This window comes from Salvelinus namaycush, chromosome 21, assembly GCF_016432855.1.
Source record: "Salvelinus namaycush isolate Seneca chromosome 21, SaNama_1.0, whole genome shotgun sequence".
NCBI classification, from domain to species: Eukaryota; Metazoa; Chordata; class Actinopteri; order Salmoniformes; family Salmonidae; genus Salvelinus; species Salvelinus namaycush.
The window spans coordinates 30,281,535-30,296,841 of NC_052327.1; the positions used below are offsets into that span (position 1 = coordinate 30,281,535).

Genomic DNA, 15,307 nt, shown 5'->3' on the forward strand with positions numbered 1-15,307 from the left:
CCACCCGTTGTATAAAATGTTAAATTTCTTCATAGACGAGTTTCCTACTAGTAATTACCAGGTCGGAGGGCGTTTACGTGTAATTTCCTCAGTCGTATATGGTAACTTCCCACTTGGTCATGAATGCAACACAAGTGTGGTACGCATGTGCAGTCTCGGCCATTTCGGGCCAGCTGAGCCAATCAGTGGCCTTTTGATTGTATGGCAGTGAATAGAGTTCATAATTAGCGGGGGGAAAGTACTACCACCTCCACTTCTCAACTCTGGCTAGTGTCTTGGCGAACATTTTGACCGCTGGTGCTGGATAAGGTTACACAAATGAAGGTGGGGATCAAATGGTCCAAGCTGTTGCTAGCCTATCGATCTTATTTTACACAAGGTATTATTTCCCTTGTAACTTTTAAACTCGAAATACGGAGCCATGGACAGACCCAGCCTCGAGAGACTGTTTTCAGCGTGTGACATTAACAGGTCTGGTGTGATTGAATACGAAGACTTTACGGTGGTTTGTCGAGAACTCAATGTGCCTGACGACGAAATCAAAACTTTATTCAACAAATTCGGTGCTAGTGCAGATGGATGTATCAATTACAGCAAGTTCTCCTCTCGGTTTCAAGAGGTTTCAGAAACGTTGGATTTAGCCTCTTTTGGGGCTTCTCCTCAAAGTCAATGGAGTCCTTGGGACGAGTTCCAGACCAGGATTGACGATGCAACAGGTCTCCTCTCAGGAAGGTAAGTCTTTCTGGTGGTTGGTTGGTGTGAGTAGTTTGACAAATTTGGACCTGCTCTAGTAGACTGCATGCACTATGTAGATATTCGTTCATCCCCCAGATTTGTCTAAATATGTACAATTTAGAAATGACTGTTGTCCATAGTCTATTTCTTCTATTTCAGACTGTGTGATCAATTGGCTGAGCTGTACCAAGCCATTTACTCCACCTCAGAACCTCTCTTGTTGCAACAATATGAGGGACTTGTCGATGCTCTTGTCAGTGAGAGCAAAGAACGCAGACTTGAGCGTGAGCAGATGGAAACCAGTTTCAGAAGGTAGAGATTCAGTCATAGCAGCATAACTTGTCAGATTCCACAAGGGGTGGCAGGAAAACCCAATACTGAGAAATAATCTACCAAATGTATTACCTAAATATGTTATCTTCTCGCTCGAATTGGGTTCCGAAGGAATGTTACATTTTCAGTTAATTCGGTCATTTATCTGTGTTACTTACTGGATACACATATCTAATGTTCATGTTATGGGATATCATGCAACAATGATCAAATCAAGACCATGCCTATGCTCTTAATCAGTTTACTTTTACAAATGTGAGTATTGATTGTGCCAGTAACCTATGCATCCCACAGTAAGGTGATCATCACACACAATTGCGTGTTTCCAACTACTGAATTATAACCATAGATGGGGGTAAGGTTGGTTTTGCAGTTCAGAGGCTGCATTTCACCCCAGCTGCCATTTCTCAAGTAGGTAGGACGTCTTAAATGAGTTGCTCTGCCTGATCTCTGTTATCTCCTTGTAAACTGAGTTATCCCTTTATATATTTCCATTCAGGCCTATCCCCTTCACTTATGCAAATGAATGTGCCTGTAAAACCCCAAATTCTGACATAGATGTTTACTAATCATTTTGCCATTCCTTAAATCTTAAGCTATGCAGAGCTCAGTCTTGTGCACCTGTGGTCTCATTTATTTAATTGATCCTTTATTTAACTAGTCAAGTCAGTTAAGAACAAATTCTTATCTACAATGACGGCCTACCAAAAGGCGAAAGGCCTCCTGCGGGGGCTGGGGATTAAAAATATAGGACAAAACACACATCACGATGAGACATTACATAAAGAGAGACTTAAAACAACAACAGCATGGCAGCAACAGATAACACAACATGGTAACAACATGATAGCAGCACATGGTAGCAGCACAAAACATGGTACAAACATTGGGCACAGACAACAGCACAAAGGGCAAGAAGGTAGAGACAACAATACATCGTGACGCAGCCACAACTGTCAGTAAGAGTGTTCATGATTGAGTCTATGAATGAAGAGATTGAGAACTGTCCAGTTTGTGTTCCTTGCAGCAAACTGAAGAGAAGCGACCCAGGGATGTGTGTTGGAGACCTTTAACAGAATGTGACTGGCTGCAGTAGATATCTCGGATAGGGGGGAGTGAGGCCTAAGAGGGTTTTATAAATAAGCATCAACCAGTGGGTCTTGTGACGGGTATACAGAGATGACCAGTTTACATGGGCGTATAGTGTCCTATTTTATATTTTTAACTAAGCAAGTTGGTTAAGGCAGCAGGTAGCCTAGTGGTTAGAGCGTTGGGCCAGTAAACGAAAGGTTGCTGGATCGACTCCTTGAGCTGACAAGGTAAAAATCTGTTCTGCCCCTAAATAAGGCAGTTAACCCACTGTTCCTAGGCCGTCGTTGTAAATAAGAATTTGTTCTTAACTGACTTGCTTAGTTAAATAAAGGACAAATTCTTATACAATGACGGTCTGACCCGGACGACGCTGGGCCAATTGTGCTCCGCCCTATGGGACTCCCAATCACGTCCGGTTGTGATAGCCTGGAATCGAACCAGGGTCTGTAGTGGCACCTCAAGCACTGAGATGCAGTGCCTTAGACTGCTGCACCACTCGGGAGCCCACCAATGTTGGCAAATCTGATGGCTGAATGGTAAAGAAGATCTAGCCGCTTGAGAGCACCCTTACCTGCCGATCTATAAACTACGTCTCCTTAATCTAGCATTGGTAGGATGGTCATCAGAATCGGGGTTAGTTTGGCAGCTGAGGTGAAAGAGGAGTGATTTACAATAGAGGAAACCAAGTCTAGATTTAACCTTAGCCTGCAGCTTTGATATGTGCTGACTAATGACTGGCTGGACCAAGTTTTGTCACCTGATCATGACAGAACACATTTAACTGAGTAGTGAGTCCTGCCCACTCATAGTAGACTACTAGATGAAAACACATGGGCAATTGATACAAATGGACCAGATATGATTGGAACCAAAAGGTTTACGTCTGTGCCGTGTTGATGTTTTTGAAGCCTTGCAAACCAAATTTTCTGACTCGTCCCTTTTGCTGAACTAGTATTTGGGCAGTTGTATTGCACTTGACGGCATCCAGGGCAGACATGTAAATGGTATGTATCTCTGTGTGCCGACAGAACAGAAGACCTCAACACAAGTCAGTTGACAGAGCTGGAGGAGGACATGCAGCAGCAGCTTTCCCGTGTAGTGGACAGGGTGAGAGAAGAGGTAAGTGACATTCTGAGGACTAAGCTGTCAGCATAGTACAGTGTTAGAAATTAAACATTTAATTCACTCTGTAAAACTGTAAAAACAAACATGGCAAGCAAATAACTTGAGCTGAGTCATTAAGATGGCATTGAAACATACCTTCGAAAATGTATAAAGAATGAGAAAATTAAATGGGGTTGATATTTAAGCAATAAGGCCTGAGGTGGTGTGGTATATGGCCAATATACCATGGCTAAGGGCTGTTCTTATGCATGACGCAACGTGGAGTGCCTGGACACAGCCCTTTGCCATATTCACCATATACCACAAACCCCCAGAGGAGCCTTATTGCGATTATAAACTGGTTACCAACGTAATTAGAGCAGTAAAACTAAATGTTTTGTCATACCTGTGGTATACGGTCTGATATACCATGGCTTTCAGCCAATCAGAATTCAGGGCTCAAACCACAGGTTATAATGGGGCATATGGTACACTACATTACCAAAAGTTTGTGGACACGTGCTCGTCAAACATCTCATTCCAAAGTCATGGGCATTAATATGGAGTTTGTCCCCCCCCTTTGCTGCTATAACAGCCTCCACTCTTGAGAAGACTAACACTAGATGTTGGAACATTGCTGCGGGGAGTTGCTTCCATTCATCCACAAGAGCATTAGTGAGGCACTGATGTTGGGCGATTAGACCTGGCTCACAGTTGGCGTTACAATTCATCCCAAAGGTGTTCGATGGGATTGAGGTCAGGGCTCTGTGCAGGCCAGTCAAGTTGTTCCACACAGATCTCGACAAACTGTTTCTGTATGGACCTCACTTTGTGCACAGGGGCATTGTCATGCTGAAACAGGAAAGGACCTTCCCCAAGCTGTTGCCACAAAGTTGGAAGCACAGAATCATCTAGAATGTCATTGTAGGCTGTAGCATTAAGATTTCCCTTCACTGGAACTAAGGGGCCTACCAAAACCATGACAAACAGCCCCAGACCATTATTCCTCCTCCACCAAACTTTACAGTTGGAACTGCATTGGGGCAGGTAGCGTTCTCCTGGCATTTGCTAAACCCATATTAGTCCGTCGGACTGCCAGATGGTGAAGTGAGTCATCACTCTAAAGAACGCTTTTCCATTGCTTCAGTCCAATGGCGGCAAGCTTTACACCAATCCAGCCGATGCTTGGCATTGCGCATGGTGATCTTAGGCTCGTGTGCGGCTGCTCGGCCATGGAAACCCATTTCATGAAGCTCCCGGCAAACAGTTAATGTGCTGACATTGCTTCTAGAAGTAGTTTGGAACTCGGTAGTGAGTGTTGCAACCGAGGACAGACAATTTTTATGCGCTTCAGCACTCAGTGGTCCCATTCTGTGAGCTTGTGGCCTACCACTTTGCGGCTGAGCCGTTGTTGCTCCTAGACGTTTCCACTTCACAATAACAGCGCTTACAATTGACCGGGGCAGCTCTAGCAGGGCAAAATTTGATGAACTGACTTTTTGGAAAGGCAGCAATCCTATGACGGTGCCACAATGAAAGTCACTGAGCTCTTCAATAAGGCCGTTCTCCTGCCAATGTTTGTCTATGGAGATTGCATGGCTGTGTGCTCGATTTTTATACACCTGTCAGCAAAGGGTGTGGCTGAAATAGCCGAATCCACTAATTTGAAGTGGTGTCCTCTTGTATATACAGAGCATTTGGAAGGTATTCAGACCCCATGACTATTTCCACATTTTGTTATGTTGCAGCCTCATTCTAAAATGGATTAAATTTTAAACAATCCTCAATTTACACACACTATCCCATAATGACAAAGCGCAAACAGGTTTTTGAAATTTTAGCAAATGTATGAAATTAAAAACGGATACTTTTATTTACATAAGTAATCAGACCCTTTACTATGAGACTCGAAATTGAGCTCAGGTGCATCCTGTTTTCATTGATCATCCTTGAGATGTTTCTACAACTTGATTGGACATGATTTGGAAAGGCACACAACTGTCTATATAAGGTCCCACAGCTGACGGTGCATATCTGAGCAAAAACCAAGCCATGAGGTCGAAGGAATTGTCCGTGGAGCTTCGAGACAGGATTGTGTCGGCACAGATTTGGGGAAGGGTACCAACACATTTCTGAAACATTAAAGGTCCCCAAGAACACAGTGGCCATCCATTCTTAAATGGAAGTTTGGAACCACCAACACTCTTCCTAGAGCTGGCCACCAGGCCAAACTGAGCAATCTGGGGAGAAGGGCCTTGGTCAGGGAGGTGACCAAGAACCCGATGGTCACTCTGACAGAGCTCTAGAGTTCCTTTGTGGAGATGGGAGAACATTCCAGAAGGACAACCATCTCTGCAGCACTTCACCAATCAGGCCTTTATGGTAGAGTGGAAGACGGAAGCCACTCCTCAGTAAAAGGCACATGACAGCCTTCTTGGAGTTTGCCAAAAGTTAACTAAAGGACTCTACGACCATGAGAAACAAGATTCTGTGGTCTGATGAAACCAAGATTGAACTTTTTGGAGGAAACCTGGAACATCCCTACAGTGAAGCGTGGTGGCAGCATCATGCTGTGGGGATGTTTTTTCAGCGGTAGGAACTGGGAGTATCGTCAGGATCGAGGGGAAAAATGAACGGAGCATGAAGGATAACTTCAAACTGGGGTATAGGTTCACCTTCAACAGGACAACGACCCTAAGCACACAGCCAAGACACAACAGAAGTGGCTTTGGGACAAGTGTCTGAATGTCCTTGAGTGGCCCAGCCAGAGCCCGGACTTGAACCCAATCGAACATCTCTGGAGAGACCTGAAAATAGCTGTGCAGCGACGCTCCCCATCCAAACTGACAGCTGGAGACGATCTGCAGAGAAGAATGGGAGAAACTCCCCAAATACAGGTGTGCCAAGCTTGTAGCATCATACCCAAAAAGTCTCAAGGCTGTCAAAGGTGCTTCAACAAAGTACTGAGTGAAGGGTCTTTTTAATCAATTTGCAAAAATGCCTACATCTGTTTTTGCTTTGTCATTATGGGGCATTGTGTAGCTTGATGGGAAAACGATTTAATCTATTTTAGAATAACGCTGTAATGTAACTATGTAAAAGTAAATGGGTCTGAATACTTTCCAATTGCACTAAAGCGAAAGGGAGAATGTCCCCTGACTGTTATACTGCTCCCACCTAGACCTGTTTTATGAACATAATCGGAACCATCTTTCAGATCGCATTCACACATCTCCAGAAGTTACATAGCATGCACTCCACAGATGTTTTAACCATAGAACCAGGAAGGTAAATTTGAATAATATTGTTTGTAATAGAATTAAATTAAAACAAATGTAATATAATTAAGACAGGCATTGCTGTTGAACCAGCCTTCATTATAGTAGGCCTAAGGGAGGGCTTGTGTTTTGAACATATGAAATGGAAAACAAGCCATTTTTACAAGTCACTTCTAAATACGAGGCTCAACGGTATTCACCAAGGTTCTCATCTCTTTCGTTTCATGATGTGCATGGACACGTAGCCGCCATCCTGGACACGGTTTTACGCACGTCCAAAATGGGACCTGCATGGCTAAAATTATGTGGGCCTGACTACGATGCATACATAAAGGAACGTCAGCTCACTGTTTTACTCCTCTTAAATGTTTGCTTTGTCACTATGGGGTGTTGTGTGTAGCTTGAAGGGGGGGGGGGGGGGGGGGGGACATTCATCCATTTTAGATGAAGGCTGTAACACAACAAAATGTGGAAAAAGTAAAGGGGTCTCAATACTTTCTGAATGTATAGTTGTTGGAAATAAAGACTAAACTGTTGATTTCAAGAGCGGGGCTAGGCCAGGGACACTCCTTTCTGCAGCATTCCTCTTTGCCTCTGCACAGGTGTTTATCCTCATGTGGTAGAGGAAGTAACTTTTAGAGGGAGAACAGCAAGCTCATACTCTTACAAAAGCCCCTCTATATAGTTTTGTGAAAGCCCCCTTTTTTGTTGTCCAGAGCCAATGAGTAAAGTTCTCTCCTTGGGTTTCATGTCTGTAGGAGCATAAGAAAATGGAGGGCGTCATGGATACACTTCAGAGAAGGCATGATAATGAAGTGGCAGATCTACATACTGCTGTGGACAGGTTGTTGAAAGTAGGTGTCATTTCTTTTGAAACAGGTTTTTTGATATTTTCCAATTTTATCCTTTTACACTTCTCTATTTACCTAGTTTCAGGTAGTCTTAAGTGTGAATGTGATTTCAGGTGATGCATAATCACATTTATGATTTGTGAAAAATGTAAACATTTTCATTTTAGTGCCAAGATGAATCTGAACTCAACAATTCCAGGCAGGATGTTGACAAACTACACCATAAAATATGTGAAGTGACTCTGGTACGTTGGATCAATTGAAGACGGACAACTATCTTGAGTTCATTGACATTATTTCTTGTACACTTTCCAGTAATGTTCTGCATGCTCTCCTCAGGAAAATGAGCAGTTACGGACTTCTCTCGTCAAAGCTCAGACAAACATCTCCATTCTGCAGGTAGAGATGGACAAGCTGAAGAACATGTATGCAGACCAGAAACTTCAACATGAGAGGTGAGATCAGACTTCATTCTCAGGTCAAATGGATCATGTCCAACTCTGTTGATTACAGGGCACAAATGTTGCATTTGTCAATTTGTTTTCACAGAGAAAGTGATGACCTGAAAAAGATGGTTATAGAATACCAGTCCTACTCCAGTCACACTGAAATACTCCAGTAAGTCTGTCTGATCCGATTGTTGGTTAGTATGCCCTTTCATGACGATTGTTTGTGTTGATAAGTCAAGCATGGCTTTGAGTCATGCATGCACATCCGTGCAGTGCACACCTTATGCTCATTGTTAATGGAAGGTGACAGGCTAAAAGATTAGTAAAGCATATGACATGTTCTCCACATTGACTCCTTCCTATTAGGGTCATGAACAAAAAGCTGTATGACAGCAATGATGACTTGCACTCTGCATTAGTCAACGATGTGGCATCAAGTAAGAGGGTAAGTCTTGGTTGTTTTCACTGAAGGTAGACTCACATTTCCCCTTATATTTACTTTTATAAGGCTTCTCTACACTGCTTTAGTTTCTTTGTTTACAAAAGTGTTACAAATCTCCCCACAGCTATCCCCCGACAATGAAATCGCAGCTCGAAGAATGAAGCCAGTTCGACAAAGCACACTTATAAAGTACACACACTATATATTGTTATCCTAGAAATCTGGACCTATTGATTGATGTGAATTGACCACTTAACTCATGTTTATTTTTTCATTACTATTTTTGGTCCAGTTCAGGAGGAGAGAACACAGCTGTGGACTCAAGTAAAAGAACCTACTCCCATGTAGCCAGCTGGGCTGATAGATACCTGGACAGTGGTGTGTCCCTGCCTATGGACGCTGAAAGCTCAGGCAGCGAGTCTGACAGTGATGTCTCGACAGAAACCGTACACCACAGTTATTCATATGTGCCCTCAGACATTGAGGTAAGGGTAACCGAAAGGTTTGACCAACTATTTTTATTAGTACGTGTCACATGCTAATACATGAATTTACCTATTTCTGCACCAGATATCAGACGTGAAATCAGAAGTAAGTCGGTCAACACTGTCTGTATCTCCCAGAAAAGCTCTCGCTATTGCTTCGTCCATCCGGAGACGCTTGTCTGCTTTCCCCATAAAGGTAAGGCAATGAGCTGAGATTCCGTAAGACATTTGTATTGGGAGACTTATGTGGAATTGGCATATGCTGCTCGCATATCTGTATTATTCATAACTATGTGATGCTACTTGGTCCTCAGCCAACCGAAGCAGACATGGTTGACACTGGTGGCCCTGCTCCCATGTACCGGTTAGTTTTGGCGGGAGATGCAGGATCAGGGAAGTCAAGCTTTCTATTGAGGTTGAGTCTTAATGAGTTCAGAGGAGATATTCAGACGACTTTGGGTAAGTACAGTTTTGTAGTGTAATAATTAATGCAGAAAGTGCATTTCCCTTACATAATGTTGTTCTTAGGAGTTGATTTCCAAATCAAGAAGATGTTGGTGGATGGAGAAAAAACTAACCTCCAGATATGGGATACTGCAGGACAAGAGAGGTATGTTTGTGTACATTTACATTCTAAAAGCCTTGGTTAGTCCTTATGGTGTTGCTCTAATTAAACAAATGCTGAACTGATTTAAAGTAGTCATACCATTTAGTTGAGCTGCCAAGCAAAAAAATGCCTCTTGCTGTGGCTTCTGCATTGACATACTAAAAGCCTTAAAGGTATGGTCCCATAATGTGTCCTTGGTGGATGTGGCTGTTAATCTGAAGTGCTGCACAGATTCCAAAAGATCATGTAATGTCAATAGCAAAATGGGATTTCCCTGTTCCTGTAGGTTCCGCAGTATTGCCAGGTCTTACTTCCGTAAAGCCCATGGAGTCTTACTGCTGTATGATGTCACTTCTGAGAGCAGCTTCCTTAATGTCAGAGAGTGGATGGGAGAGATTCAGGTACCATTCACAGTTGAGGGGTTTAATGGTCCATGGAATGGGATTCCAAAATAATTACTAAACGGCTGTGTTATAGGCAGAATGCATTTTATGAGTTACTATATTGAGGCCATAATGGTCTTAGCAGTATTTGGCTCCTGATTTTGGCGGAAAGCCGTGGTAAATCAGACCGTATACCACAGGTATGACAACTTTGGGCTTTAACACGGCTATCAGCATCCATAAATCAGGAACTTAAAGAACGAACTGCCCTTGTTATCCCAGGAATCTAGGGATGAGCAACTCCCAATGTGTGTGATTGGGAACAAAGTGGACCTGCGGGAAGATCGACCGGAGGGAAGCTGTGTCAGCACTGTCGACGGGGAAAGGCTGGCTAGAGTACAACCTCTTTTTACCTGTCAAAATAACAAGATGTTCATGGGTCTATCAACTAAATATTAATCACAATATTACCATATGTTTCAGACATACAATGCCCTGTTCTGTGAAACTAGTGCCAAAGCTGGAACTAATGTAGTGGAGGCAGTACTTCACCTGGCAAGGTAAGAATTGTAAAACCCCCTTCCCTACAATGAATACCAAACTATAACTAAGAACTTCCCCCCCCCCCCAACAGAGAAGTTAAGAAAAATGTGAAACTGAGACGGCAATCGGAATCACAGGTGAAGTTGAGTTTAAGTGGTCCAAAGAAAGCTAACTGCTGCAGATTATAACCATGGAGACTCATCACCAGAGGGAAATGCATCTGACTGGAGACTATGGGCTCTATATGTATAACAGAGGTGACTGTAAAGTTAGCTAAATGTATTAATGCATGTCCAATTCATATTTTAATCTAAATAGTCAACTCCTGATAAATGTATTAGTTCTGGACTCTCCTGAACATTGCACATAACTGGTCTGGAGCATGTAGATCTCCAGAGATGTTTAATGAATGTATTTAGAATGGGACTGTTGTACATCTCTCAGGAATTGACTGCATTCATATTGAAAAACAGTTCAGTTTTAGCTCAGGCAAGAGACTGCTGTGGTTAAACATGATCACATTTTACGTTTGCTAATTGTATTTTATTGATTAAAGTTTCTGTACAGGTGTAAATTATAATTTGTTAGATAAAAGTACCACAGATTGAATCCATTCATTTGTTTATTTCATCAGCACTGTATATGCCCATCCTTAATATAAAAAGTAAGAAAACAAAACCAATAGTTGCATTATTTAAAATCTAGGAGGGAATACAAAAATACAGGATTGTTTTATAATTCTGAGTTTGAAATTCCTGTTTACATTGTAAATACTGATTAAACATTAGACCTTTAAGTAGGCTTAAGCATTAGTCATTCAGAACCATTAATTTCTCAAACTACAGTACAACCTCCACCACAAATTACAAACTGGTTTTGTACCCCAGAGCATGGGACAAAAAAACGAATCAATAGGTAACATCTTGATATTAGAATCCTGCTGCTATTTGGCTTTCTCGTCACTCAGCTTAGGGTCACTGGCTTTTTTCTGCTTCTGTTGCATTATCTCTGCATCCCTAAGGAAGACAAACAAATGAGTGGTCAGACTGAACCGAAGGTGTCATGCATGTTTGGAAAATGTCCAAGCTCTACAAGACAATTTTAAAGTACTTCACTGGTTGTCCATGCAGTTTGTCCTTTTGCAGATATGAATGAGATATCCACCGGAAAATATGATTACATTAACTTTTCAAAGCACTAGTAGTGTGTTGAATATCGCCTGAGCAGAACCATGTATGCATGCGTCTAGTGCACATGCTTCAGGTGATGCATCAATGCACTACCAGCGCTTTGAAAAGTTGATAATTATACATTCCTACCTGTAGAAGGACCATCCGCACAGACAACCGGCAGTGATTTTATTCAGCATTCTTGCTTGTAAAGGTTGAACTTTCCTGATGCAAACGTTAGCTTCTGCCCGATAATTCAAGGTCTGGTCTCAGGCTTGTCTTAATTGTGGACAACTCCTTACTATACCAGGAAAACGTCCTAATAGCCCAAACTAGTTAGAATTGACTGTTCATTGCGCACGACTTACCGAAGCTTCCTTGCAGCTGCAGACATGCCATCATCTGCCTTCTTTCCCTTGTCATTCCCTTGCTTTTTGGCATTTTTAGCACGAGCAAGGTCACGCTGATTTCCCCCTGAGAAAATCAATTTGAGTACTGTCAATTTGAGTAGTGATTACACAGCTAGCTACAATTGAAGTCAGAAGTTTACATACACTTAGGTCGGAGTCCTTAACAAGAAATTTGTGGAGTGGTTGTAAAACGAGTTAAACTAGTTTTGGAAAGTCTGGACATCTACTTTTTCCAACATCACAATTCCAGTGGGTCAGAAGTCTACATACACTAAGTTGACTGTGCCTTTAAACAGCTTGGAAAATTCCAGAAAACGATGTCATGGCTTTAGAAGCTTCTGATAGGCGTCAATTGGAGGTATTTCAAGGGCTACCTTAAAACTCAGTGCCTCTTTGCTTGACATCATGGGAAAATCAAAAGAAATCAGCCAAGAAAATCATAGACCTCCACAAGTCTGGTTCATCCTTGGGAGCAATTTCCAAACGCTTGAAGGTACCAGGTTCATCTGTACAAACACCATGGGACAGCTCAGGAAGGAGACGCGTTCTGTCTCCAAGAGATGAACGTACTTTGGTGCGAAAAGTGGAAATCAATCCCAGAACAGCAAAGGACCTTGTGAAGATGCTGGAGGAAACAGGTACAAAAGTGTCTATCCACAGTAAAACGAGTCCTAATCGACAACCTGAAAGGCCGCTCAGCAAGAAAGAAGCCACGGCTCCAAAACCACCATAAAAAAGCCAGACTGCAACTGCACATGGGGGGAGAAATGTCCTCTGGTCGGATGAAACAAATAGAACTGTTTGGCCCTAATGACCATCGTTGTATTTGGAGAGAGAAGGGATGCTTGCAAGCTGAAGAACACCATCCCAACCGTGAAGCATGGGGGTGGCAGCATGTGGGGGTACTTTGCTGCAGGAGAGACTGGTGCACTAGACAATATAGATGGCATCATGAAGAAAATTGTGAATATATTGAAGCAACATCTCAAGTCAGGAAGTTAAAGCTTGGTTGCAAATGGGTCTTCCAAATGGACAATGACCCCAAGCATACTTCCAAAGTTGTGGCAAAATGGCAACAGTCAAGGTATTGCAGTGGCCATCACAAAGCCCTGACCTCAATCCTATAGAAAATTTGTGGGCAGAACTGAAAAAGCGTGTGCGAGGAAGGAGGCCTACAAACCTGACTCCGTTACACCAGGTCTGTCAGGAGGAATGGGACAAAATTCACCCAACTTATTGTGCGACGCTTGTGAAAGGCTACCTGCAACGTTTGACCCAAGTTAAACAATTTAAAGGCAATACTACCAAATACTAATTGAGTGTATGTAAACTTCTGACCCACTGGGAATGTGTTAAAAAATAAAAGCTGAAAACTTATTCTGACATTCCACATTCTTAAAATACAGTGGTGATCCTAACTGACTTAAGACAAGGATTTTTAGTCAGGAATTGTGAAACTGAGTTTAAATGTATTTGGCTGAGGTGTATATACATGTATACTGATGAGTTTACTCAACAACTCAAAGCATTACATGCACACTACACCCAGCATGCACATATGTTTATTTTGTCCATCCACACCAGAAGCAAATCAGGACATGCTGGTTGAAATATCAAAACTCTTACCCAAATAATTTACATATTAATCTGGTAACAGTTCAAAATACATGGAACATTCATACAGGTAGTAGAAACTTAGTTAACCATTATATCTGGATTAAATGTAAGAGTAGAGAACATGATTGTGTGACCCAAAGATCCAGGAAAATGACCTTGTGCTTTTCAGGTAAAATAACGCAATGCAACAGCAAGCTATCTGAATGTTTCGATTTGTCCCCAAACTAATATAGTTGGTTCAGAGTTCGTTCTGATATTTCAACCTGCATGTCTAGATCGCGGTTGGTGTGGGTGTACAAAATCAACATGCGGACAGGCGCGTGCCTAGTCTAGACAGCATGTACATGTATTTCTTAGTGGCCAGCTAGTCCCTCCTACAACTATGTACGTTGACAGTTTGGTAGCTGACCTAATAGTTAATATAAATACAGGTTTGTTATTGTGCTTGGCACTTGAGGAAGGGTTTAACTTACTAGGCAGCTAACGACCAAATATTTGTATAAATATTCTACAGTATGTGTAGCTAGCATGCTAACGTTAGCTTGTTACCTACACATCAGGGGTGGGTAAAATCTGTGGAACGTTCCAAAAACGTAAAGTACAAGGTTGCCAACAACGCATACAAAGTAGCATGATCAATTCACCCAACTAGCTGCCGAATAGGCATCAACTCACCACGTAGCTTATTCTTAATGGTTTGTCCATAGGCTACCAGAGTGAGGACAGACATTTTTTTCGGAAAAAACGTGTGAAATTAATTAGCCCACTCCCTACCCGGCATCTTAGTCTGCCGCTATATAACTTTGGCAACCTTGTTATTTACATAGTTTTTGGAACAGATTCCTGTTGGAACGTCTCACATTATAACCACCCTCAAATCAGAGCTTTGTTATCAGGTAATAAATGGTAAAAGGATAGCTACATTTCATGCTATTAATGGTTTTAAAAAATCGTGTATGGTGTAAACCATGTTAAAAACCATGACTTAAACATTTCAAACATAGCTAGTTAGCCACGTTGTCTGATGGCATTGCTTGACAGGCCAAGAAAAGGTGAGATGCGTAGCTAGCTAGCCAAACTGCAAACAAACAACGTGAGCCAAGTAACACATAATCGTTAAAAAATATAATATTCATCGGATATACTCACTTGTCATTTTGTTGTTTATGGTTTCTAGCTGACGGTGTGGAGAAGGGTGCCAATCAACCAAGCCTGGCAGCTGTGCACCGACAATATTTGATGTGCGTCACGGCAATTGAACGGGTTGATACGAGACATCGCGAGAGTAGCTACTTCTTCGAAGAGGTTTATCGGCGGTTGGCATCCAATAAATGTTTCATTACTGCCACCTACTAAACTGGAGTACAACTCCCTTATACTTTGCTTAAATATATTTAGTACTACCTCAGGTCAACAACTTGAAAGGATGGGACACCACCACTTAACACACCATGTAACTCTTCTGATGTCAAGTCTCGCACACCCAAATAACTCTGCAGCTGCCACCCAAACTACATTTTCTGCGACTTTACATTCCATCCCTGCAGTACAGTTGATAACCATTGCTATGAATGCTAAAAATCCAATCTTACTGAAACATATCACTTGTTGACCGATCCCTCTGTACTGGTACAGATCTACTACACACCACTCCTCTCAGGATCCCTCCCCCTTGACCCATCTTCCTCTACTTTCTTCAATACCTCAGCATATGACAACTTCTGCACAAACCATGGAAACCTCAACCTGCCTCTCACACGGGACATTTCTTATCCCCAGCCCCATGGGCACCCTTACAATTAACATATA

General features: G+C 42.2%; 2 protein-coding genes across 2 annotated transcripts; one reads left to right on the plus strand and one right to left on the minus strand.

The window, feature by feature from the left end:
• Positions 1 to 247: 247 nt before the first annotated feature.
• LOC120066290 (ras and EF-hand domain-containing protein-like) lies at positions 248 to 10,857 on the plus strand. The gene is made up of 17 exons (XM_039017571.1): positions 248 to 732; positions 895 to 1,047; positions 3,189 to 3,279; positions 7,301 to 7,396; positions 7,561 to 7,638; positions 7,733 to 7,848; positions 7,943 to 8,011; positions 8,209 to 8,287; positions 8,409 to 8,473; positions 8,577 to 8,769; positions 8,855 to 8,965; positions 9,084 to 9,228; positions 9,298 to 9,379; positions 9,663 to 9,777; positions 10,042 to 10,155; positions 10,243 to 10,319; positions 10,394 to 10,857. Exons 1-17 carry the CDS (start codon positions 422 to 424, stop codon positions 10,488 to 10,490), a joined length of 1,992 nt encoding a protein of 663 aa, XP_038873499.1. The 5' UTR covers positions 248 to 421; the 3' UTR covers positions 10,491 to 10,857.
• A 54-nt stretch (positions 10,858 to 10,911) lies between these two features.
• Positions 10,912 to 14,780, minus strand: LOC120066289 (small EDRK-rich factor 2-like). Its single transcript, XM_039017570.1, has 3 exons — positions 14,648 to 14,780; positions 11,840 to 11,945; positions 10,912 to 11,318 (listed from the first exon to the last, which is right to left on the minus strand). Exons 1-3 carry the CDS (start codon positions 14,652 to 14,654, stop codon positions 11,246 to 11,248), a joined length of 186 nt encoding a protein of 61 aa, XP_038873498.1. The 5' UTR covers positions 14,655 to 14,780; the 3' UTR covers positions 10,912 to 11,245.
• Positions 14,781 to 15,307: the final 527 nt, after the last annotated feature.

Coding starts and splice junctions, on each gene's coding strand:
- LOC120066290 (XM_039017571.1), top strand. CDS start 422: ATGGACAGACCCAGCCTCGAGAGACTGTTTTCAGCGTGTGACATTAAC. Junction 9,778..10,041: donor AGTGGATGGGAGAGATTCAG/GTACCATTCACA, acceptor TTGTTATCCCAG/GAATCTAGGGATGAGCAACT. Junction 10,156..10,242: donor ACGGGGAAAGGCTGGCTAGA/GTACAACCTCTT, acceptor CATATGTTTCAG/ACATACAATGCCCTGTTCTG.
- LOC120066289 (XM_039017570.1), bottom strand. Junction 11,319..11,839: donor GCAGCTGCAAGGAAGCTTCG/GTAAGTCGTGCG, acceptor TGTCTTCCTTAG/GGATGCAGAGATAATGCAAC.